Source organism: Mchenga conophoros, linkage group LG8 (assembly GCF_057382185.1).
Source record: "Mchenga conophoros isolate Kocher_MC1m ecotype Shallow Benthic linkage group LG8, M_conophoros_male_GT1.1, whole genome shotgun sequence".
In the NCBI taxonomy this organism is placed as follows: Eukaryota; Metazoa; Chordata; class Actinopteri; order Cichliformes; family Cichlidae; genus Mchenga; species Mchenga conophoros.
Genome location: NC_140533.1, coordinates 11,048,726 through 11,072,995, shown reverse-complemented (window position 1 = coordinate 11,072,995; position 24,270 = coordinate 11,048,726). Strand labels below are relative to the sequence as shown.

The following is a 24,270-nucleotide window of genomic DNA, read 5'->3' as shown; positions in this document are numbered from 1 at the left end:
GCCATTCTTTAAAAAAAAAAGAAAGAAAAAGAAGCCACCAGTCTCTCAAGTGAGATCTTGGGTTGACATTTGTTTTAAATGTTATATACCTATGTGGTATGTGACTTTTGTTGCCATGATGCCAGGTCTCTCTTGGAAATGAGATTTTTAATCTCAATGAGATTTTTTACCTGGATAAATAAAGGATTAATAATAAAAATCTGATGACTTCAAACATGTTATTCACATAATTTTCAGAGTCTTCCTTTGCTACATGCCTCTCCAACCCTACTGGACTGCAGTGACGGTCCAATGTTGTTATATGGACTTATTTGGAGGTGTAAATAAAGGCATGCGTGTTGTAGCTTGGTCCTCACACTACTTCTTTCTTCCCATCTTTATTCTGTCATGACTGCAGAATCAAATCTTTGGTCATGCTGCATGAATTTGGGGGGGGGGGGGGGGGGGGGGGGGTGCTTCCTTGCAAAAATATTTGCAAGGGTGAAACTTCTGTATTTAAATCAATGCACCACCTCAAGTAGGTGCTATGTAGGAGTGTAAAGTCTTCTAATAGGATAGAAATATTACATCATAGGATAAAGGTAAATCACTTTATGATGATTTGCAGTGCCCCCTCCCTCTAATACTCCAAGTAGAACTTAGGGAGTCACAAGTTCAAGATTCTTTCTTTCATTAGTCACATGTCTGGATTTAGTGTATGCTAAATGTACAAAATATAATAAATTGTTCCACTCCCAACTATCATTTCACTATATGCTTTTTAAGATTCTCAAGGTAAATAAATACATTCTTAGGTAAATAAACCTGTAAATAAGTGGAACAAACATTGGTACTCTGTAGCTGGTAAAATCAGTTTGGCTACAAGAATTTACAAAATGAGCAAACAGTAAAATTATATTCTATATAGATTGGGTTTTTTTTTAATTATAACTATAACATAGTGAGTGTATTGGCCTACATAATGAATTTTATTTTAATATAATTTGTATTATCTCTGTATTCATTGAAGTATTTGCCAATCTCTGAATATGCTGAGAGCACAAACATCACCACGACAACACCAAGGCAAGAAACACATGTAGGTGGTCAGACAGTAGGTTAGTGCGTTAATTCGTTTGAGGTGAAGCTGTTTGAGTCATTGTGAATCATTCATACAGGGATGAAGAGCTTCATTTGTGGATGTCCTCAGGTCAGATGATACAGGATGACGAGGAGGGACTACCAGTCACCTGCTTCTGCTTTCAAAGATGCTGCTCAACCTGTAAACCGTGGAGGAACACTGACTCCAGATCAAGCTTGGTAACAGCATCATCATCCTTCTCCCTCTGTCGCCAGCGCCGACGGATCAAGCAACTAGCGTTTGCTTTGCTTGATCTTTTTGGTACAGATTCCCCACTTGGACAAGACTTAGTTTAAATGTGTGGGACACAGTTTTAACACAAAAAAATTCAATATGGCCGCCCGCCAAGATCACCACAATAAGTTTATCAGTTTCAGCGATGACTGTATGCCAGCACAACTTTTTAATGACATTTACTCCTTGCAGAATTGCAATACTTTTCTTGGGAATAGTGATTGTCTTATCAGTGACAACAACAATACGACAGCTATGAAAAGCTCCACTGCCCAATGCCCCTTCTGTCCGAACACTAACTCTGAGAATGACCAGAGGGAAAATGTTGACAGAGACAATTTAAATACTGCCAACCAAAGAAGACTTCCAACATCCTCTCAAAACTACAATCATCCAGGAGAATCATGTGGACGGGACAGGAAAGTGAAAATAAGGAAGAGTGTGTCATTTGATGATGATGTCATTGTCTACCTGTTTGATCAGGTACTGATTTCCTGTTCTACTTTAACCTTTATTTTAATGCATTTTGAGGCTTTTTATCTTTTTGTAGCTAATAATGTGTTTATTAAATGTTTTTAACAGGACTGTTTCAACCATGTTACTGAATACTGAATACTTCCTGTTTATTCTTAGGAGAGTCCAACTCTGGACATGCACTTTGAGTCTTACACGTCTCTGATGAGCAGCTATTCCTCCAACCTGCCAGGCGTCACATTAGAAGATAATGGTAATGTCTTCAAGAATTACACAAGTGATTTTGTAGATTGTATGCCATTATTTAGAAAAAGAGCAAAACACACAATGTACCAGTGAAACATATTGCACTTTTACTTAACACCTTCATTCATGCTGTAATTTATATTTAGTAGTATCATCATGTAAAGCTGAGCCAGAGAGAGCAGTAGCAATACCTCACTATTGCAGGTATCCATAGCAACAAAATTGGGGTCGGCATGAAAAGAAGGAGCTGGGCTCGAGGTGGGTTGCAAAGTGGCTTGCAGATGAAGCTGTAGAAAGGCTGACGTACATGACAGTTATCAATTTGACGGAGATAAGGGTATCAGCCATGTCATCAGTTTGACTGAAGTAATGCTACACTGAAGTTACTGTGTTTTTTTTTTACATTACTTTTTCCTTTTTATTTACAGAGAGATGGAACAATGAGCTCATAAAATATGATGGTGATGTTATCACCATCAGCAACAGCAGTATAATTCTAAATAATATTTGGCAGTGTTATTAACAGTTTTATCTTTTTATCTGTATCAAACAAAAGGCTTATGACAATGTAAAAAGACCAAGGGTTGCACCGTGCACTGCAGGATATCACACAGTTGTCAGTGTGGCTAATTATACATGTGGTTGGTTTTGCGTGCAGCCTTCGAATGGGAGGATGACTTCTCGGCTTTGGAGAAGAGCTGCCATTTTCAGTATGACGGGCACTCTCATCCCTACAGCCTACTGCAGATACATAACCGGACTGCCCAGTCCAGACCAGAGAATGGCTGTCTACCCCAAACCTGCCTTTTCCTCACCTATGTCACTGAGTCCGACCTCGAGTGAGATAAGGGTGAGTGACACGCAAATGCACACACATACTGAGCTGCATGTGGTGATTTTTATGAAACGTGGTAAAGTAAAGACAGCCTTTCTATCAGAATGTCTGCCTTCAGCCTAAGGCCATCTCACTGTCGCCATGGCCTAATGTGACATCCACACTTGTTTTTCTTTCAGAGAGCCAGCCTTGGCCTAATGGAAAAACTGACTAACCGTCCAGATCTCTCCTCTTCACCCTAACTCATCTCCTACCCGCCCTCCCCCTTTTATGATGAGTCAGGGATTTTAATAGCTTTTTTTTCACTCCGTCTTTGCTCCAAATAGATTCAGCGCACTTGCCATTCATGACATCACAGCCGAGCAGGACTCTCTGACAGCGCATTCAGTTTTCACAGTTGTTGGTATGACACGATTACTGCCCATGATGTCAAATAACGGTAAATAAGAGTTGCATAAGAGTGCTGGTGCCTTTCCAGCTGCAAACTGCTTTGGAAGCTACTCTTTATGCCAGGTTGCGTCCTTGGACTCGATGTAGGAAACAGAAACAGAAACTTACGTGTGTTTAACAAACTCCTGTGTGCTTCTGCAGTCGCACTTTATCTTTAAATTGCTGTAGTTTTCAGGCTAATGTTGGTGTTGAAGAAAATATGTTGTTTATATGGTTTGTTTTGCTCAAACAGAGCATGCTTGCGGGGGCCCTGTTTGCTTGCCTCATTACTGAAGTGTGTTGAGCTCAGAACATATCAGCGGCTGTGGTAAAATAAACAGTGTAAGCCTTAGGGCCAATGGAGGCAGAAACTGTGCACACTAAAGCGCAAAGATAATATTTCCACAGAGGCAACTTCAGCAAGGTTTGGTTGATTAGATACAATGTAGCTGAGGAGGGAAGGAAACCTGGCAGGACCTGTCTTACTGTTCACAAACACACACACACACACACACACACACACACACACTCTTTAGAAGATATCAAAATAAATCCCATTCATTTATATTCATTTATATGAGACTTATAGTAACCTTAAGCCAAGCGTCCTCCTAAATATCCTCTAATGATTGACATTATGTGGACTTTTGGGGCTTTTGTCCTTATGTGGGAGGCGAGTCCCCACTGTGTGACTGTGTAAACAGGTTTATGTTCCCACAACACGAGTAATAGAAGTACACACACACACACACAAATGCACACAAGCTGCTCAAGGGCATCAAACGCTGGAAGTGTTTGCTTCTAAAAGCTGGGAGCTTCACACCTGTAACGTTGCTGTGTCTGTGACATCCCAACACTGTGCTAATGTTGTTAATGCTCAGACTAAGAGGTTTGGAGAAAAAGTTAGAGAGGTGAGGCTGAGATGGTTTGGGCATGTGCAGAGGAAAGATTGGACCAAAGATGTTGAAGATGAAGCTCCCAGGCAGGAGGAAAGGAGGAAGACCTCAGAGAAGATTCATGGATGGAGAAAAGGAAGACAAGTAGTGGGTTGAAGTGACCAAGGTGGATGATAGAAATAGAGTGAGATAGAGGCTGATAATCCACTGTGACCCCTAAAGGGAGTAACTAAAATAATAAGAAATCCATTAGCCATTAACTTGTTGAATAGAAAAAATGTAGTGGCCAACTGCCATGAAGCAGTGTGGTTTCTGTGTATAGACATGAGGTTTTGTATGTTTTCTAGAGATTTGTTTCGTCACAAACAGCAACACCATTGTTTAGGTCTTGTGAGTGTGTAGGCCATATAGTAAGAATAAGCACACAAAGCTATGAACGCATAACTGGTTCATAGTGTCCAGATCTGAAAAGTGAGGCCAATGTGGATGTGTCTTAACCTCCTAAGACCCGAACTCTTCCACAGCACACATTTTTAATTTCTCTTTGATATTTGGGCTGATTGGGGATTTTTTACCTTATTTTTGTTTTTAAGAAAAATAAGAGCCAAGATATCAGGCCCTTGTAGAGCAAAATTTAGTATTTTGGTCTAAATAACCCAAAATGTGATGTCCACATATGTGGAGGCCAGTCAGGAGCAACTCCTGTGGTTTCTAAAAGATAGATACTGTTGAATACTGTGCTGATACTGTAGAAGTCTATGAGAAAACAGCCCTCGGGCACTCCTGACCTTTGAACTCAGTAAACACCTTTCTAATCAGATTATGTTCTCCATCACTAGCTTCAGACCTCCCCAAATCAAACGTGATGTTAATTCTGGAAATTATGGGTGCCTTTAGAGTCGAAAGGGAGGATAAAGCAGGGTCAGTCTTATGACTGACAAATTGCTATCCCACGAGCCTGCACTGTGTCTCAGATTCACAGTCAGAGTCACCTCTCATTCGCCACATTGAATTTCAAAACACCAAAACTCAAATGTTAAAAGCAGGTAGCTTGAAGCGACAAGCCCATTGCCCCATTACTTTAAGCCCTTCCCCAACATCGTTTTAAATTTTTATGTATTCCTACCTACCCAAATGAGGAATCATCACCTGATATATAAACATCCAGTATCTATGCACTGCGATAGCATAACTGCAATCATTTAACCTTGTGAGTCTCTCTGCCTGTGTATATGTGTCACTGAAGCAAAATGTGGAATTGAAAACCATCAGGGTTTGTCAATAATCTTCCAGATGTTTGCAGACACTGCAAATGCAGTCACTGATGAACAGTCAGTATACCTCACCGTAGTGACTCCTCCCTGTCTTTGTAGTCTTGCTACCACAACATAAGGTAATCCCAACTGCCAACAGCTGCATTAGGCTGCCAAGTTAAACAGTTGGATTACTGCAGATCACATTTCCATGTGAAGAAGGAGCGTGTTAATAATTGCAGTTGTTCTGCTTTTCTTTTATGGCATGTTTTTTGTAATGTGTGTGTTTTTTTTAGTTTTCTAGTGGCCTGAGGCTGTCCATCAGAAGTAATGTAATGCAAAAAATGCAGCTCAAAAAGTTTGTCTGTTGAAAAGCAAATATTGGAGCAAAGTTTAAACGAGGCCTACATTCAGCTGTAGCCTGGAGGACTGTATTCAAATGAAGCAGCAGAAGGTGATAAGTCACAATGGAAAATATGTTAACTGTTCAGACGAACTAACTTTACTACAGTTGTCTTAAAGGTAAGAGCACGTCTGCAGCTTAACAGAAAAAGAAGAAGGTTTACTTGCATTCACCTGAATGAATAAAAAAGCATTTCACAGTTGGAAATGCTGTTGCTGAGCGTGTTATCAGCAGATCAGTATGGAAAAAAGAGCAGTTTTTGTAAGGGTTTTTAAAATATTAGACCATACCACTCAATTCCACCACTGCAATCTCATTATATTGCCTTAATTGTTTTTTTAAATGAAATACAGTAAAGTAAAACTCCTCAGTTACATTAGTTAGCCAGTAAATCCTTAACATTTTGCTTGTCAACTGCAAAACGACTACACTTTCTAGAAATGGGAAGCAGGAAACGCAAAAATATCACATCAGAATATTCCTAATTCACCAGGTAAACTGGCCAAACTAACACTGAAAGGGTTTCAATTAAATATTTTTTTCATCACTGAACTACTGCACACAAATTTTCACTGTTCTCAGAATCTATGCAAATGTCAGCTGGAACTTGTGAATGGTAAGTATGCATATTCAACCAATTATTTAGTTAATATTTTATAAAAGTACTCCACGTATTTCACTTTCTGAACTGAATAGTCGTGTTCTGACTGCTATTTGTGCTTTTTCTCAAATGAACAGCACAGATATTAAAGCACACAGCCTGCAGGACACTTAGATCTGTCTCCCTAACCATGTCTATATAAGATGATCCCTGGATTTGAATGCTGCTTCCACCAACTACTAAGTATCGTTGGAAAACATTAGTGGGAGCCAAAGTTAATCTGAATCCCCCAAAAATCAAAATCACAAACATCCTAGTATAAATGTAAGTTCAGTATAATTCTTGCACATCTGTGGCTTTCTGCAGCAACAGCAGCAGGTTGTTGGGAGGTTTAGGGTTGAGGGCGGAGCTAGCGGGGGAAAGGGCTGTCTCTCTGATTGGCTGAACAGCGCGACGTGTACATCTGTTAGCAACAGGTAGCCGTTCACGTGTGACAGTTATCTGTGAGCCTCGCGCTGATGTGCTGCTCTCGCGCTCCTTCATTCCCACTGCTCCTTTAATTGACTTTATGTCGCTGATCATGTCCGGCTGCATGCTGACGCCTTTTCTGTAAAAAGAAACAGGAAGGAGAATATTAGTATAATTTCCCAGGTAAGGCTTTTAGTTCCCTTCCATTTGTGTTGTGAGTGAATTTGACTTGTGTCTGCTCATCTTCATATCGGTCACAGCACTGCCGTTGGTGTGATTAAGCTGAGGTTAGGGAAATAATGACGATGATGGAGACATACACGTTTTTTTTTTTATTGTGCGTACTTATCTATGTAAAACAGCTTTATCTGACAGCGTGTGATAGTATAGTTTAAACTGTCACTGTTTGTAAATTCACATTTAAAATATATAATAGTAATAGAACCTCTTCTTAAATAAGTTTAGGAGCTGATGGTTTAGTCTTATTATGTGAAACCAAACTATGCAGTGAGTTAAAGTGAAGTTAAAAAGCTTTGCTGTTGCTGTGAGCTGCCAGGTCTGTTTTTGTGAGTGTAACCTTGACATGGGTATTATCTCTGAACTGTGGGGTAAGAAGTGTGGAGTAACAGACCAACATCATGGAGTTTTCACACTGCAAAAGTCTGATTAGATACAACAGGATGCCAAGTTGTTTAAACTGGAGCTGACTGAAGGAAAACTATGAAGCGGGCCACTTTATATCCTTTTTTTCTTGTCCTTAACACTCCTATCTTGTCTTCCAGGTTTGTTGAACCTGAGATCTGTTCTGTCAGAGATAAGGGGAGTAGCAAGATGAAATCCAAAGGGAAGGCTGTGAAGCCATCCAGAAGGAACTGGTCCGACCCGGAGCCGGAATTCGAGCCAGACACAGAGCCGGGCTCCAGTGAGCAGGAAGGCTCAGAGGCCTCGGTCCGGATCCGTGGCTCCTGGAGGGGCTCTCTGAGGAGCGGCAATGGCAAGAGGCAGGGAGGAGGCCGGCGACGCAAGCACGGCTCCAGCACCAAAGAGCGCAGCATCCGTCGACTGGAAAGCAACGAAAGGGAACGCCAGCGCATGCACAAACTCAACAACGCCTTCCAAGCACTGCGCGAGGCCATCCCGCATGTGAAAACCGAGAAGAAGCTGTCCAAGATCGAAACGCTGACCCTGGCTAAGAATTACATCAAAGCTTTGACCACCATCATCCTGGATATGTCAGGGGGCTGCCTGCCTGCTGGCGGGGTCCCTTCAGAGGCCAGCGCTGCCAAGCTCCTCCAGTGCTACCAGCAGCACCTGGAGGAAGAGGGGGAGGAAGGTCTCACCCAATACCTCACCAGTATGCATAGCTTCAGCCAGCAAAGCTAACAGTAAGATTAAAGCAAGGGGAGCCACCAGGAGGAGGGCTGGACAAATCAAACATTACCCACTTCCTACAGTCACACTCTTAGAGACGTTCAGCTGTGTTTTCTGTAGGAAGTGGGCTCCCCCCCCAGATCATAGACCTCTAATAAATGCTAGCAAGAGGTGAGCTGTGCAGAACTCCATGCAAAATATGGAAGGATTTTATACAGCAGACATGAAGAATGCAGACTGGAAAGTGAAACCAAATGGACCATAGTTGTGTAATGTATGTGCCCAGGAAAGAAGGGCTGCTTTTTTTTCACCCTCATGTTTTTTTTCCTTCTTCTTCTTGCGTGTTGTGGTTTAAACTGGGGAAGGGGATTGTTCTCTTTTGTGTTATCTTGCCATCTTCTTGTATCGACTCTTGAGAAACCTGCTCAGTGTAACCTCGAGCCATAACTGTTGCATCCATGAAAGAAAGACAACCAAGCAGAAGGCTTAAATATTGAGGTGTTGTTGCAAGAAAGCGCTCACAATGATAATCCACCCTTGATCTGAACGCGTAGCTCATTTCTCTTCTTCTGCACACAGAAGAGTTCTTAAAGGCACAGATGCTATTTAACGTGTATGTTACTTGCTTATCCCCTCTCCCTGCTGTGTTTCCATGTGTGTTTAAGCTGCAAACTTTGTGTGAAACATCATAACGGGGGAAAAAAAACATTTGAGAAGTTGTTATTAATAAATACATGTATTTATTATTGACACAGACTGTTTCTTTTTTTGACCACACACAATGTTCAGTATTCACAGATAATAGAGATCTCACTTGCAACATTTACAAATAGTTCAGCAGGTTTAGACAGCGAAGGTGCATTTAAGCAGCTATTGACATAAACTGATGCCCGTGCATGATGTTTAGTAGTCCGTGTAATATAACAACTGCCACGATACTGAGTAGATACTAGTATTTTGCAATCTTGCAACAAAAGATAATGTTTTTTTCCCCCTTACTGCTCAGTCATTCTACAACCATTATGTCAAAGGAAGTTAACAGCATGCAGCACTCCTGAGAAAGAGGAAGGTTCAGTTTGAGCGTTTCAGCTATAAGACTACAGTAATTTTCCTCATTTTACAATATTCACCAGTGTACATGCTTCATGATAATGATAGATTTTTTTTTAGGTAATAACATCAGAAGTCTTTGCACAAGGCATGTGTAAGTTTAAACCAGTGTAGGTGTTCTAACAGCTGCTACATCCTGGCACCAAATAGCAGTCCATGGGTAAACCTCTACGATCTGTCTAGAAACAATACTTGACTGATTAGAAGTGACTAATGCTAATTACACAGCGTGTTTTGGAGTGTAGTTTTACAATTCTCTCAGCCAGTGTCATTCAGCTAACAGTGGGTTCAGTTTACCTCACAAGCTGACTTTTTACATGCAATAATCACCCCAATTCTTGTCTTCAGAATCCAAATGATGACACATAGATGCACATAAAAGTATTCAGTAGTGCAGATGCTGTGCCAGATCAGCAGACAAAAGGAGCAGACAAGTAAACAAAGATAAAACTTCAGATTAACTGGCCCTATTGACTTGTTGCTCACAGGATAAAATGCAAAATAACACTCATTCTGAAGCTGGTGGTCCAGCAACTATTCAACTACAATTCAAGCACATTTTAAAAAATATACATCTTTCATATAAACCCCCCCTACCATCTTAACCTTAACTTGTTGTGGTAATCTATACACAAAAACCACACATATCATGAACATCACATCCTGATTAATAAATAAGGACAAAAATGAATTAAGACCACTAAGTTCAATGGCAAAAGACTAACCGCACTTACAGAAACAGACACAAAAATGCCGTGACCATCACATGAATGCCTAGTACAAATGAAAAACAACACAGGGACAGATCAGATAAGCATGTTTGTCATCAGAGATGGCTCTGATTGTCTGAGATCCATTGCTCTGTTTCACCGGCTCACAAGGTGTGAAAACTCCAACCTCAGGATTTAAGGATCACCTTGCTATTCCAGTGTTAAAATAAGCTGTGCTTTAAAAAAATACTACAAAGGTAATCTGAGTTTTGTTTCTTTTTATACAGTTTGTGTGCACAAATTTGTGTTTGTCTAACATCCTGAAGTACTGCTGTCGACCTCCGTGTTCCTGACTTCCAGCAGGCTCCGAGGGGATGAGGTGTCTGTTAGAGAGGGAAAACGGATGTGGGGCGGTTCTACAGAGTTCCCTCTGACTGTGATATGGTCCCATCCACCCTAAAAACAGTGACACAGGGGTGATAATTATTATTACTGAGGATAAGCTTGTTTACCATCTGTCTATAAGCACTAAACAAAGCCTTGAAAACTGGGAGCCACACCTTTCTGTTGTTGTTCTACTGCAGTTTGCACATGAAGACTGAAGTGTTCCAGCAACTAATATTTACTCTACTGTTCTTGTTTTTTTCAAACGGCAATAAGCTTGATATACTTTGTGTTGGTAATTGTAGTTTTCAACACCTCCCATCCAACTCATATTAAAAAAAATCCCCCATAAAAACTGCATATATAAAATGTGACCCCTCTTTTTTAATGAAAAAAATAAACAAGCCAAAAGAAAATAATATTACAATTAGCATGTTGAACACACCCCAGATTATGTGCAGCGTTTACTTTACTTGAACAAGCTGCACAGGATGCTTGATGATGCTTTTTAGCATTAAAAAACAAGGAGACAAACTTCAGCAGATAACAGAAAAAAATCTAAGTCTGTGGGAAAATGTGATGTATAAATATATCTGCTGGAGACTGCCGTGCTCAAAATATCAACAACTACCAATAAAATGCTGCATTACTGTGATAACAATATGCCTTTATTTTGTTGCATTTTGGGAAGGACAGGATCAGTAAAAAAAATGGTGACAATTCACTCATGACACATATACAGTAGAGGAAATTATTGGACCTCATGTTGAATAAGTTTGCTCACTCACGAAGAAACAAGTAGTTTCTAATTTGTCATGGTAGTTTTACTTTACTGGAAAGAGATATATATCAACCAAAAATCCAGAAAAAACATATTACGTTAAAAGTTATAAATTGATTTGCAAATCACTGACTGAACTAAGATTACAGATTACAATCAGTCCAGTCAATCGCAAATACTCCTGATCACCTGGATGGAAACTGAATTGCTTTCATATTGGAGCTGTTTTTCTGCAAAGGGTACATGACGACTTCAGCACACTGAGGATCTTGATAAATAAATCAAGATCATGTGTTTTTTGGTTGATATTCTTTCTCTCCACTAAAATGAAACTAGCATAGAAGTTAGAAACTGTTCAGAAACTGTTATTTTCCAGTCATACTGTTCGGTTTCTTTACCCCAATGCCATAGTCCCAGGACTGTCCTTTGGGCTGCATGGGTTGGACTGCGAGTCGATGGCACACCGTCCCGCAGCTTAGACTGTGGCTGCCCTGCACCTTGTCTGCTATGATCCATACCTGCAGCCCCAAAACAAAAGCAACAAAATCACCCACAAATAAACACGCGGTGTGGTACGTGTTCCCTGAACTGAATCACTTTTACATTACAAGCGCCACAAATTAGAAAGACAAGAAGTCTGAACCTCCATGCCTATAAATATGTGAGGTAAAATCTGTTAACTGCATTCAGCTTTTAAGGATGAAATGGATGAAGGTGGTGCCATAATGTCCTACCTGGTCCAGAGGGCCTACAGAGACTTTGCGGACATTGTTAGATACGTGTTCCCAGGAGGAGCCCTGAGGGTAGCTGGGGGTCACACCCTGTCGGTACCACAGGTTACCTTGATAGAAAAACACCCACATCAGACATCTCGTAAAAATACATACCAGGAACTATAAACAGAACACACTACATCATTCATCTATAAAAGTAACTTATAAACCTAAGCTGTAAATAAAAATCTGTGCTGCGTTTTGTGCTTTACCGTTCTCATCTACAGTGTAGACCGATGTTCTTCCCACAGATACCTGCTTCAGCTTCTGTTTGGCTGGAGATGGGATGTGGTACCAACAATCTCCTGCAGAGGGAGACACCCGCACACATAAAACACAGGTAAAATGCATCTGCTTGAGTAAATTTTATTTCAATATGCAGACATGACAAATGCAATTAAAATTTTCAGCCTTCACTGTCAGTTTTCATTTTTTCCCCACTGACCTGCCGGGTTCTGTGGTGACACAGATCCCCTGTAGAAGGCAGCTCCGTCCCTGGCAATAGCCCACACCTGGCTGGCAGCCCCAATGGAGATGGACTTGAAAGGCTGGTCTGTTCCCACGTGGAGCCATGAAGATCCCTGAGAGAGCAGACAGAGAAAGCACTGCCTCTCAAAAACCTGCTTCTCCATATTCAGATGTTCATAAACAGAAATAAAAGAAACTTTGGAGGTTTTTGGTCCATTGATAAACATCATTTCTTTTTTTTCCCCCTTTCCTTTTTTGTCTTTAGAAGCACTAATAAATTTAGCATAAAATAATACAATAATTATCTTTCTCCAAATGAGAAATTAAGCCAAATATAGCTACCCTAACTCTGGCAAATCTGCATGCTGCAAGCCGCTTTTCAACCCACAACCAGCTCCTATTCATGGAACGTCTGACTTAGTCAGTCATCATTATCATCATATCATATTTCTTGTCATTAATGCCCTGCTGATAGAAATTACAATCTTCTTTTGACTGAAGTGGTTGTATTTGAAATAAATGCAAATATCTCTCAAACTCTCCACACTAGAAGCCCACATTAGAACTAAAAGAACCTCCACAGTAAAAATAAGTGACAATGTGCTAATGCACCTCTCTGTACTTTGCGTGCATTTGTTATGCAAGCGGAAAAAATGACAATAAGCTTTAATGGTTGCTCTCCAAAGATGTTAAACCAGTTCATTTGGTGTCCGCTTGCATATTATTAATGACTCACAGCAGGCGTCAGGGCGGTGACTCCCAGTCGGCAAAGCACGTCGCCCTTGTTACTGATCGCCCACACAGGAACCATGTCCACGGTGCTCTGAGCTGCACATGGCAGGATGGTCACATCACTTAGTGCGATGGGGGGAACTTCTTGCCAAGGTCCTGTAGTGGTCAGTTTACACTTCCTGCGCATTAAGGCCAAATAAACAGGTGTCCTTGACAACAAATCTCTTCAGTTAAATACCTTCCTGCACATTATTTCAGATTCTCTCCAGAATTTAAAATTCTACAGTAACAAACGTTATATGATTAACACCATAATATATTGTGCTGATTATGGCCCATTTGTCCCAGTCTGATTAAAAAACAAACACAGGGATGGCAACTTTCAGAGTGCTGTGTACCTGCTGAATAAATAGTGCACAGACCAATGCTTTTTATAGTACCTTGCCCATCGCCTACGACGCACAAAGTCCTTCATCGTTTTATAGCCATGATATGACCTGCACAGACACATGGGGAAGCGAAAGAATGAATTAAAGGAAAGATAAATAAATCAAGATCATAGTTTGAACCAAGTGAAGCAGCAGGTGGGGTTTCAGGAACAGCATATGAAACCTACGCTGGAAAATCAGCTGCATACTGCCAGCCTTCTCTGTCCGTCCCGCCAGACACGCTGTAGTCGATAGCCCATTCTGACACCTGAAAACAGCAAACAGGGGAAGTGAAACACTCAACGCACCTGCAGATCTGGCCACACCCCTTATGTGTGATATATTTAAGAAAAGATAGTAGTATTTTTCAAACTAATGGTTAGAAGGCAAGAATAGCAGCTACTGTAATTATCACAGAGAAGGTTACAGATCAACACGGGGAATCTCCCACTGTGGGTGTGTTTGCCTACCCATGTCCACTGAGGGGAGGGAGGTTTTGTATTTGCTTTGGTGCACTCGTGTAGCCCTGAAGCATCACTCCACATGTAGCGGTCTGTTGGTAAGCCTCTAAAAGAAAGAATAGCAACGTTCAATGACAGAAAACACACACAAATCAAAACAACATGTGATTCAGCTGAAATGACTGTTAAAATATATTGTCTATTTGTCACATCAGAGTGCAATGGCAAAGTTTTAAATGTTTCCACAATTGCTCGGTTTATGTAAACATAATAATAATAAAATAAAATAAAGAAATCTCAAATGGACTTGATGAGATGTTGGCTTTTGGTGTAGCTAGGCAACCTTTCAGTACACTGTTCATCAGCTGGTCTTTGTGGAAACTAGGATCCTGTTTCTTTTCTGGGCTCCGTCTCCCCCCAAAATACAAAAATAAAATAAGAATCACACATATATTAATGTAAAAAAAACAAACAACTAAAATCCACTGTTGTAACAGTTAAAGTGGAAGAGAATGGGATCAGAAATTCTCGATTAACTTATTTTTAGTGAAACACCTGCACCTGCTGGTGTTGGCAGGGAGAGACTAAACAAATGACACCTACCTACTGCAGCTTTTACAAATGCATGAGATTTATTACATTTATTACATGTGAAAATTTCCCCTCTTTACAGTTATATTTGTCTGAGTGCAGAGGAGATAACAGGAGATGGGCTGTTACAGGAGGAGTGCTGGATAGGGCCCTAGAAGAGCATCAACACAGAAGCAGGACTGGTATGAGCACAGGTCCCACTAAAGGATGAAACCGTCACAGAGTCTGTTTTGGGCAGTTTTGCTCAGAAACATGAACATGCCTATTAGAAGTATTTTTGTAGGGCTCCTTTTTCTCCATGCACAAAGGAGCAAATACCGGTCCTGCTGTTGGGTTGACGCTCTGTCTCTCTCAAAACATTCTTGCAATTTTACTTATGCGTGTACTATGTTAGACAAGCTGTACTACCGGTGCAATGTAAATGCCAAAAAGCAAAACTAGAGTAAATTCAGTCAGGAGTGATCACATAAAACAAATATGTAGAACTGCCTTCATACATTTGTACAATCACTAAAATTACAAACATCCTGTTTCGAGTGATGCTAAAAAATTATTTCATGCATTTATTTCCTCTAGGTTGGACTATCGTAATTCATTATTATCATGTTTCTCTGAAATCTCGGTGAAAAGCCTTCAGCTGAATGCTGCAGCGAGAGCACTGACAGGAAGCAGTTAGAATATATTTCTCTCGTACTGGCTTCTCTTCATTGGCTCCCTCTTAAAATCCTTTTCTAAAATTCCGATCTTAGAGACTTCACAGTATCCTAACAGAGCACATCACTCTGAGACTGCTGGCTTACTTGAGTTTTCAAGTAAGCTTTCAGGCCCCTCTTCTGTGCAACCAGGTCCCAGTTTGGATTTGGGAGACAGACACCCTCTCTATTTTCAAGATCAGGCTTAAAACGTTCCTTTTAGGTAAAGCTTATAGTTAAGCCTGAACCATAACTTAGTTGCAATAGGCTGTAGTGGGTGAGTATTTCTTCTTCACTTACTTCTTTATGTTTATATTCGATTGCATTTAACCATTAGTAATCATTAAATTATTTTGTCCCGTCTCCCTCCGCTCACCCCCCAAATGGTCATGGGAACGGCCGCCTCTCCCTGAACTTGATTCTGCTGGAGGTTTCTTCCTGTTAAAAGGGAGTTTTTCCTTCCCATTGTCACCAAGTGATTACTTATAGGGGGTTGTGGGATTGTTGGGGTTATCTCTGTATTACTGTAGGGTTTTTACCATATAAAATAAACCATCTTGAGGTGACTGTTGATGTGAATTTGTGCTACATAAATACAAGTGAATTGAACTGTTGCTTCTCCGGTGCACCTGCTCCTGTACTTGCACCAGCTTAGATTAAATTAATTCTTATGGTTCCTAAAAGGACAGATTGGTATCCCTGGAGTTTAACTGACTTTGTGTTACACAGTGGACATATTGTACAGCTAGGTATTAGACTGGATATTTCTGTGTCCTTGACATAGCAGAATTAACTCTACAAAACAAATTATCGCATATATTCTGACAACACTTTCCAACAATAAAGCAACAGAAGCTCCACTCTTGCACAGTACCTGTTAGTGTAGCCAGTAACGGGGTTCCACCGCTGATTCTCATAAATGTAAACGCTCTTAACGTCCGTCTGGGTGTAAATATTATCTGTGCTGCTTGCCAATCCCTGGAAGAACCCTCCTCCGTAGCCCCCGGTGTAGATCCAGGCTGTGTGGTCAAAGCCGATCCCCCACACTATCCCAACACTGTTACACTCCACTATATGCAGATGGCCTCCAACCTGTCGCCAGAACCTGCAGAGAGGAAAGAAATAAAGCTAAGTGGTTAGAATAGAAAGTCATATAGCAGAAGGTTAAAGCCATCAGTCTAGTGACGTGCAGCTCATTCTTACATCTGGTCGCAGGGTGTCGGGTAAGGCACGGCCTCTAGGCCAGGTGAGGGCTCACTGACAAAGATGTCCCCTTTACAGGTAATGGACCAGATGGCCTGTTTGGCGGGAGGACCCTGGATCCCCCTTGAGTCACAGCATGACACACTCAACAATGCCAGCTGAAGAGCAGGACAGAGCAGGCGGAGGGAGGCAAAGATGGAGAAACAAATGACATTTTTAGATGATATACATGAATAAATGCTGCATAGTATTACATTATTACTTTCCACTGTGCTATTTTTTTCTTTCCATACCCACCCAATCATGCATTTCCAGCTCTGTGGCAGCCGCTAATCGAATAGGCCACCTCTGTTTGGTCCGCTCAGGAGTATAGATGGCAAAAGTGTGTTTGGAGTCATTTAGCACAGGAACCAGGATGGTAACTTCATTGATAAAGGCATGCAGGTACTAAAATAAGTGTTAGAAAAGAGAAGTTGAAATATACAGTAAGCCTTCAGTAAGCCAGTCTGCTTTGGTGTTATGTCGCAGCCAGCGGTAAATGATAATCAAAGAAAAGTTAACACATGAAACTTAAGGAAGACACTTTTTTACTAAACAAACGCACACTTCCGTCTAACCTTCTTTTCCTCATAATAGTTGTAATAGATGAACAGGATGCCGTCCTTGTTGCCCTCCGGTCCTGAGAACTGCTCCAAGGCAAAATGAACATCTATCCACTTATGTGGCTTCCAGTCTCTCCACCACTGCATGCTTCCCTTCTTCACCCACACAGACTGCAACAGGATTGGATCAAGTGAACGAATCAAATGACATGCTAATGAAAGAAACGGGTGGTAAAGTGCATGGTTGAGAAGGTACCTGTTCTATGGCTTGTTCATAATGTTTGAAATTATCAATCTCTCTCCTGGTCCGCTCGCTGAGTTGCTCAAAGATTTGTTTTCGCCAAGCTGCCGTCTGGGCTGGACTGACTGACAAACTCATGGACTGGACTGACTGGACTAAGGCTGGATGAATAAAAAGACAAAAATAATGACATCAATGCTGCTTCATTGAAACTGAGCATAAGCACTGACTTATCATCCTTTTATACAAGTTACATGTTACTTAAAGTTACATAAAAATCTAAACGTTCAATCACCGGTGAGTTAGCTCACTGAACTCACATGCAGTGTTCACAGAGTTAAACCAGCTGAGCTGGGAGTGACTGTCCACAGAGCAGCCTCCTCCACTGACCCAGGCCCACAGAGGGTGCTCGTCTCCACCATAAGGATCCTCCATGGCAAGGGTGTAAGTGGCTACTGAGGACAAGCTGCAGGTGTCAGCTGAGTCCAGCACTGCTCCAGTTTGAGCCTGCTGGCTCTGTGCCTCCTCCAGATCCACATTACTCCACTGGGTATCAAGAGGGCTGCCAGACTGGCTAGGAGAGAGAGCAACACCAGCGCAGGGGGCTTTGGCATCTCCTTCGTGTGAGATGGTGTCCTCCTCTAGAACAGTGGGAGTGGCTTTTCCAACATCTCTCGAGGTCTTCCCCGATTCTCGATCGGAGACGAGTTCAGAGATGAAGCTGTCGCTGGTGACCTTGGGGATACGGGGTTTGGGAGTGTCAGTGGGCGGGTCAGATGGGGCGTCCACAAAGGTATCCGGGGAGGTGGAGGTGACCAGGCAACCGGGCCCATCTGCAGATCCTTTCTCTAGGTCTGATTCTGCATCACTTGCTACTGACGGAGCACGCACCTCACCACAGAAAAAACATCCGGCACTGAGAAACACAGACAGAGAGAGAATTAACTTTAATATTACATTTTTAAAAAGCTAACTAGAGTGTGTGTCCTCTGAGGCGCATCCACCTCTGCAGGCTGTTTGCGCTGGCGCTGGAGTGGGATCGGTCTCCGTCTCGGGGAACGGTAATAGCCTTCCAAGTTTTCCCACTCAGCTCACTTGAGGTCACGCCTTGTCTGAAGTACACAGCTCGGTCCTCAGAGCTGATAGCCCACACCTATGAACACCAGCAACTTTCAGAAAACCTCAGCATGACTGCATCACTTGCAAACATGCAGTAATAAAGCCATGTAGCAGTCCTTATAAGATTCCCAGCAGTTACACTGAGGACACACTGAATCACCTGGTCGTTCTGTCCTACGTTGATCATGATCATTTCTCCAACCATGCTGATCCAGCCGGAGCCACACGGGTTATGAGAATTCACGCCACGCCTGAACCACACCTGGTAAAGCAGGAGCGTAGAGTGAGAGGTATTCTGAAGACATCGCAGGTTTAATCCCTGCAGTTTTAACAACAAGCTGTTACAAGCCTGTTTAACTATGTTTAGACATTTTTCATGTTGTGTCAGTCACAGTGTTGAAATTAGGAGTGAACTGTGAAGTGCCAACACAGATTATTAAAGTAAAAGATTGGCAGAGCAGCTCCTAATATTTGTTTCTGTTCTTTTACTTCGCATTTGTTGGTCTTTATGCTCCATTTACTGAGCTGAGGAAAGAAATAAATCTTCATTATAAATAAATAAGTGAAACATTTGAAAGCTTTAGCTTGGTCACACTGCCATCTTTGCACATTCAGCTAGTGCAAACTGACCAACAGAATTAGCCACTGACAAAGGAAAATGCTAAATCTTGGAAGTACTTCCACTGATTAAAAGCAGATTTTTTTTACGTGACTGCAGCAGTTTCTTACTTTATTGTCCTTCGTCACAACCCAGACCACGTTGTTTCCCACGGCTACGTGTGTAGCTCCCACATCGGAGCTGGGAGACTCCACTATTGCCCAAGAGGCACCTGGATTGCAGGAAATATTAATTCTCAAACATTTACTCAGAAACACCACGTCACCCTCCCATCAGTGAGCCTATTTGTACCTTTAGGGCAGTCTCTGCTTATGCCCTCCCTGACAATGAGCTGCCCCTCCCAGAGCACAGCCCAGACCAGGTCTGCTGGGCCACAGCTGATCTGGACCACCTCTCCAGGTAGAAGCACCTCCTCCCATGAAGCGCCCTCAGGATTATGGTGATAGATTCCCTCTCTAAACCACACCTGAACAGTGACAAAGACAGATTCCGAAAATTAAGAGCTGCTATCAAACAATTTTGGTGTGACACGAATGTATGTGTGAGACAGGATCATTTTAAAGTAGTTACCATGCTGCTAACGTCTAACTCTGCTTTTAATAGCAAATGATTTGAAGCATACACAGTTAATAAACACGAATTACTTCAACAGTCAAGAAATTCTCAATCTGAGCATATAGCAGCATAATAACATTGCCACTGATACCTAAAACAAGGTAGGTGCTGCCCTGTATATATAATCTATACCTTGCCCTGCAGGGATACAGCCCACAGACACAGACGGCCCCTGGGTTCCTCACTAATTTCCCAACCTCCACAGCTGATGTCGCTGAAGGGATCTGGTAGAGTTGTGTGCTGTGAGGGGATCTGCCATGCACACAAGGAAAACAAGAACTTAATACGCGCATTCACCCATCAGCACTCATTACATGCATATGTTATGCAGTAACACCCACCTTAGCCCAGGTGTCCATTGCTTTGTACTTCCTGTAGCGGAGCCATCGCCTGCGACGGACACAGGAGTTCCACTTCTTGTCTTTAGTATAGGTGGCAGGGAAATCGATGGCATAGGTCCATCCCTGGAAACAAACATCTGAACAGGTCACACCAGAGAAAGGAAAAAAGGGCAGTAACTGAAGCAGACACGCATTTTTTAAACTCACCCCTTTCTCTGTGGGCTCTCCCTCAAAGTTTTCATCCACATACCAGTCACCCTCCCACTCCCAGCTGCTGGAGGGCAGCTGGAAGCTGTCCAGAGGTTGGTGCTGCAGACCTGTGACGTCACTCCACTGCCAGCGGTCGCTTGGCAGCAAACGTTCAGAAAAACCGTCTACGGGATTCCAACGCTGACAAAAAGTTGGGCAGAGAAAGTGAACTGCGTTAAAGCCGGTGGTGTTGCCTTTTATTTCATATTAAGGGAAAACAAGAGCACTTTTAGTGAGATATCCCATGAAGATGTAGCCACAAGAATGAAAATGACTGAGTGTCGACCTAATGGGGATAATCTGAAAGAGCAGTGTTAAAAAAAGGTTTCGTGATCTTGCACTGTGAGAATTTTTTCCCATTAAAAACTGGTTTAGGATGCTTCTAAGGTTCACTTGTTAAAGCACGTAGCCTAATGGCTTGTGGATTTAGCAACAGAGAAGTGGGACTCTGCCATATGAGGATGCTGAACATATAATGGGGAACTTTAACTTTCAATTTTACTTGTGCAATAATAATAAAAAGAAAATGTATTACAAACTTGCTTAAAGACAGACAAATAATGTGGGTTCCTTATTACATATTTCTTGGCTTTTACAATAACTTATTTTAATGTAATTACAGTCATTAAAGAATGACAGCCCCCGACTAGTCACAGAGACCCACTTGATTTTCATAGGTCTCCTCTTGGTAGCGGATGGACAGGTCGGAAGCGTGAACGTTCAGGTAGATGTTGTTGTCGCAGGCGATGCCCCAGCAGCACTGCTGTGCCGCCGTGACCCGCTTGAACTCCATCTGGGCATCGCGGCACTGATCCCACTGCTGCCCCGCCGTGGACAGGCCGTAGACCCGCCCATAGACGTCCACAGCCCACAGCAGTGAGACGGGCATGGCTGCACCTGGAACCTGACGAAGAAAATGGGTTAATGCTGATAATGTGGCTTTGAAATTACGTTGTACAATTTCCCAGAATGAATGGCTAAAACACTGAGACGTGTGCCACAACATTTGGCATCAGCTGCTGTGTAAATATGCTGAAGTATGTGTTTAAAAACACTGGGCCTCATAAAAATGTTTTGGACATGGCAAAAATAAGCGAAATTGGCTCAGAGATAGGGTTGGACACTTTAAGCAGATCAGTAAAAACTCAATTTGAATCCTTCACAGTTGGTCCATGCGTGGATTTGTACGTGGAGCCGGCAGTCTAGAACTCCCACTTCCTGGCCGTCTCCTCTAGTTCTCTTGGGAGACACCATGGTGTTCCGATGCCAGCATGGGATTTGTCCCTCCCTTTTAGACATGTGTGAAACATCATCCTAGTCAGATGGTTAAAACACCTTAAATCCCCTTGTAAATGAGTGAGTTCCTGACACTTTCTCTAAAGCTGAGCCCAGAAACACTTTGGAGGAAACACGTTTCAGCTGCTTCTATCTGCAATCTCATTTTTTCAGTCACTCCAAACCATACATGACTATAAATAAAAGCAGGAACATCGATCAGCCAGTAAAACTGACAGTTTTGCTTTCACAGTAAACAGTCTCTTTATCACAACAGATGGATACAGTGATTCTACAATACTGCAGACACTATACCGGTCCATCTGCCTCCCCCACCAATCTCCCTCACTGTATCGCAGTGCATTATGATTTTATCACAAGTGATTCTTTTCTTCCTCAACACTATATCTTATATGAAAAAGTGGGATGGTGTTCCCTAGAAAATCGCAGAGAGCAGCAATGTATGATGTTTGTTTACAAGGCTCTGCTCCCAAGATTCCCTTAGCTTACCATTGCTCCTTGATTGAATTTAAACCAGTACTTACAATGTCAGTTCATGGGACATTTTAGCATTAGCTGTACCTCCTGATCAGTCTGAACTTAGAAAACCTGGATTGAAATACTTCACTGCTGATAAATAATGGAAAGAGCTACAAAGAAATTTAAAAATGCAGCTGTACTCTCTGATTTCAGCGGAATATTTTAAATGGTTGCATCTGTCTATCTGCAACTACTTTTGCATATCTTTTTCTTAATATGTGATCATGTCTTTTATTATTTATCTGTCTCAATTTTTGAATGTTTTCTGTACTCAGGCCTCTTGCATTATCCTGCCGTTTCCATGAAAGCATGTACGTGGTCTATAACAATGCTTAGATATGTGTTATGTGTCAAAGTAACATCCACATGGACCCAATGTTGCCCAGCAGAACATTTCTCAAAGCATCACACTGCCTTAGCCGGCTTGCCTTCTTCCCATAGTCCATCGTCGTATCAGGTGTTCCCCAGCAAAACACCCACATGCACCTGGCCGTCCACATGATATCAAATAAACATGCTTCATCAGATTAGGCACATCTTTTGTGGCTCACATGCTCACTGGTGGTGCTTTCAGGCGTAGACAGGGGTCAGCATGGGCACCCTGACTGGTCCGCAGCTATGGAGCCCCATATGCAACAAACTGTGATGGACTCGATTTTGTTTGTTTGCTTCCCCATTTTTATTGCTTCTAAAATGTCAACTATGAGGACAAAATGTTCACTTGCTCCCTAGCATACCCACCCACTAACAGGTGCCATAATGAAGAGATAATCAGAGTTATTCACTTCACCTGTCTGTGGTCAGAATGTCATGCTTGATTAATATAAATATATTTTTCATGACCACTGCATATCAAGCAAAGCATACTACACAATTTAAAATGAGCAGGAGCCTGAAGACATAACCCACCAACAGTACAGAAGGAAAAAGCAGGCCACAATTATACACAAATATGAACAAAGTGTGTGTGGAAAATAGGGAGATAAGGGCCAAATGGCCTCCTTAGATAACAGTTGTTTACCCATCTGTAAACTAGTTGTTTGGATCATGCGCTGTAGTGGCGATGACCTTTGCACTGCGTTGCTCGATGTCTACTCAGCGCAATTTGCTGACCCACATTTAACACACTATACGTGTGGCATTTGTAATAACCAAGCTTGTATGTGAAATGTACACAGATCACAGAGTGGGCTCTGGGCTAGCTAAGTGGCAGTCAACTGTTTCACAGCATCTCGTAACAAGTAGGGACGCTGCTGCTGCTACAAGGCGTATCCTGTCACTCACAGCTGTACATGCAGCACACACCAGGTTGATGGTAACAATAAAATACATAAAGATATCACACACACACACGTTTGAAGCGACTGCGCTTGTTCACCCGTGGGGCTTACTACCAAGTAATAAAGTACGTAGCTGCCTATTAGCAACGGTGTAAGATTAGCTTGAAATATTGGACTATTTTCTGTAGAGGCGACTGACAGGAGAGGGACATGTGAAATGAAATGCCCCCAAACGAAGGTGTGCAGTAAAGCCAGCTCTATGATTTAACGATGCTCAGTTTGTTTTGGTACAGGCTTACGGGCTTAGCCGGATAGAAATAGCAAACAGAAAGAGTTCAAGCAGCCAACCTTGAGCCTCCTCTCATAAAGCGGCTGTCGGCGGTGGTGAGAAGTCACAGCTGTTCATTCATCCAGTGGAGAAGGATCGTAAGCTGTCCGAGTCATTCTGTGTGCCGTAGCTGCTCACTCACGACAGAAATGATTGTTTGAAACAGGAAGTGCTGTTACTTCTGTTCCCACTGGCAGTTTCCGTGGCAGCAGGCGCTTGTAGAAGTGCTGTTTAGCAGACAAGCAGCAGAGGGCGCTGTAAAGCTATAATTCATGTTCAGGCTGTTCAGGAGTAGTACTGTGCAAATATCCCGAGCTCTCTTGTATTTATATTTTGCTTCTAAGGAGCCAGACTTCATTGAGCAATAGTTCTCCAGTCTTTCTTTGGGCATTGGCTGC

General features: G+C 42.1%; 2 protein-coding genes across 5 annotated transcripts; one reads left to right on the top strand and one right to left on the bottom strand.

The window, feature by feature from the left end:
• Window positions 1–1,333: 1,333 nt before the first annotated feature.
• Window positions 1,334–9,080, top strand: bhlha15 (basic helix-loop-helix family, member a15). Of its 4 annotated transcripts, none has more exons than XM_085284020.1 (4): window positions 1,334–1,837; window positions 1,988–2,081; window positions 2,733–2,924; window positions 7,742–7,876. In XM_085284020.1, the coding sequence occupies exons 1-3, from the start codon at window positions 1,454–1,456 to the stop codon at window positions 2,915–2,917; spliced, it is 663 nt and encodes a 220-aa protein (XP_085140146.1). In that variant the 5' UTR covers window positions 1,334–1,453; the 3' UTR covers window positions 2,918–2,924; window positions 7,742–7,876. The 4 variants fall into 4 exon arrangements, with proteins under 4 accessions (XP_085140146.1, XP_085140147.1, XP_085140149.1 ...); XM_085284021.1 differs by lacking the exon at window positions 7,742–7,876 and adding an exon at window positions 3,089–7,142; XM_085284023.1 differs by lacking the exons at window positions 1,334–1,837; window positions 1,988–2,081 and having other exon boundaries at window positions 2,793–2,924; window positions 7,742–9,080.
• On the bottom strand, window positions 9,048–24,095 carry tecpr1a (tectonin beta-propeller repeat containing 1a). Its single transcript, XM_085284016.1, has 24 exons — window positions 23,893–24,095; window positions 21,114–21,353; window positions 20,408–20,590; window positions 20,201–20,323; window positions 19,992–20,111; window positions 19,536–19,710; window positions 19,355–19,455; window positions 18,786–18,887; window positions 18,511–18,659; window positions 17,827–18,422; window positions 17,522–17,667; window positions 17,281–17,436; window positions 16,961–17,110; window positions 16,664–16,821; window positions 16,335–16,565; window positions 14,187–14,283; window positions 13,905–13,984; window positions 13,729–13,785; window positions 13,293–13,467; window positions 12,534–12,669; window positions 12,301–12,393; window positions 12,050–12,156; window positions 11,714–11,833; window positions 9,048–10,606 (listed from the first exon to the last, which is right to left on the bottom strand). The coding sequence occupies exons 2-24, from the start codon at window positions 21,336–21,338 to the stop codon at window positions 10,463–10,465; spliced, it is 3,624 nt and encodes a 1,207-aa protein (XP_085140142.1). The 5' UTR covers window positions 21,339–21,353; window positions 23,893–24,095; the 3' UTR covers window positions 9,048–10,462.
• Between the last annotated feature and the right edge of the window lie 175 nt (window positions 24,096–24,270).

What these genes read in the sequence shown, in the direction of transcription:
- bhlha15 (XM_085284020.1), top strand. Translation starts at nt 1,454, where the DNA reads ATGGCCGCCCGCCAAGATCACCACAATAAGTTTATCAGTTTCAGCGAT. An exon ending in TTGTCTACCTGTTTGATCAG is followed by an intron (nt 1,838 to 1,987) that starts GTACTGATTTCC and finishes GTTTATTCTTAG; the next exon opens with GAGAGTCCAACTCTGGACAT. An exon ending in CGTCACATTAGAAGATAATG is followed by an intron (nt 2,082 to 2,732) that starts GTAATGTCTTCA and finishes TTTTGCGTGCAG; the next exon opens with CCTTCGAATGGGAGGATGAC.
- tecpr1a (XM_085284016.1), bottom strand. Translation starts at nt 21,338, where the DNA reads ATGCCCGTCTCACTGCTGTGGGCTGTGGACGTCTATGGGCGGGTCTAC. An exon ending in CCTCCCCTCAGTGGACATGG is followed by an intron (nt 13,985 to 14,186) that starts GTAGGCAAACAC and finishes TGCTGTTTTCAG; the next exon opens with GTGTCAGAATGGGCTATCGA. An exon ending in GTCACCACAGAACCCGGCAG is followed by an intron (nt 12,394 to 12,533) that starts GTCAGTGGGGAA and finishes CTCCCTCTGCAG; the next exon opens with GAGATTGTTGGTACCACATC.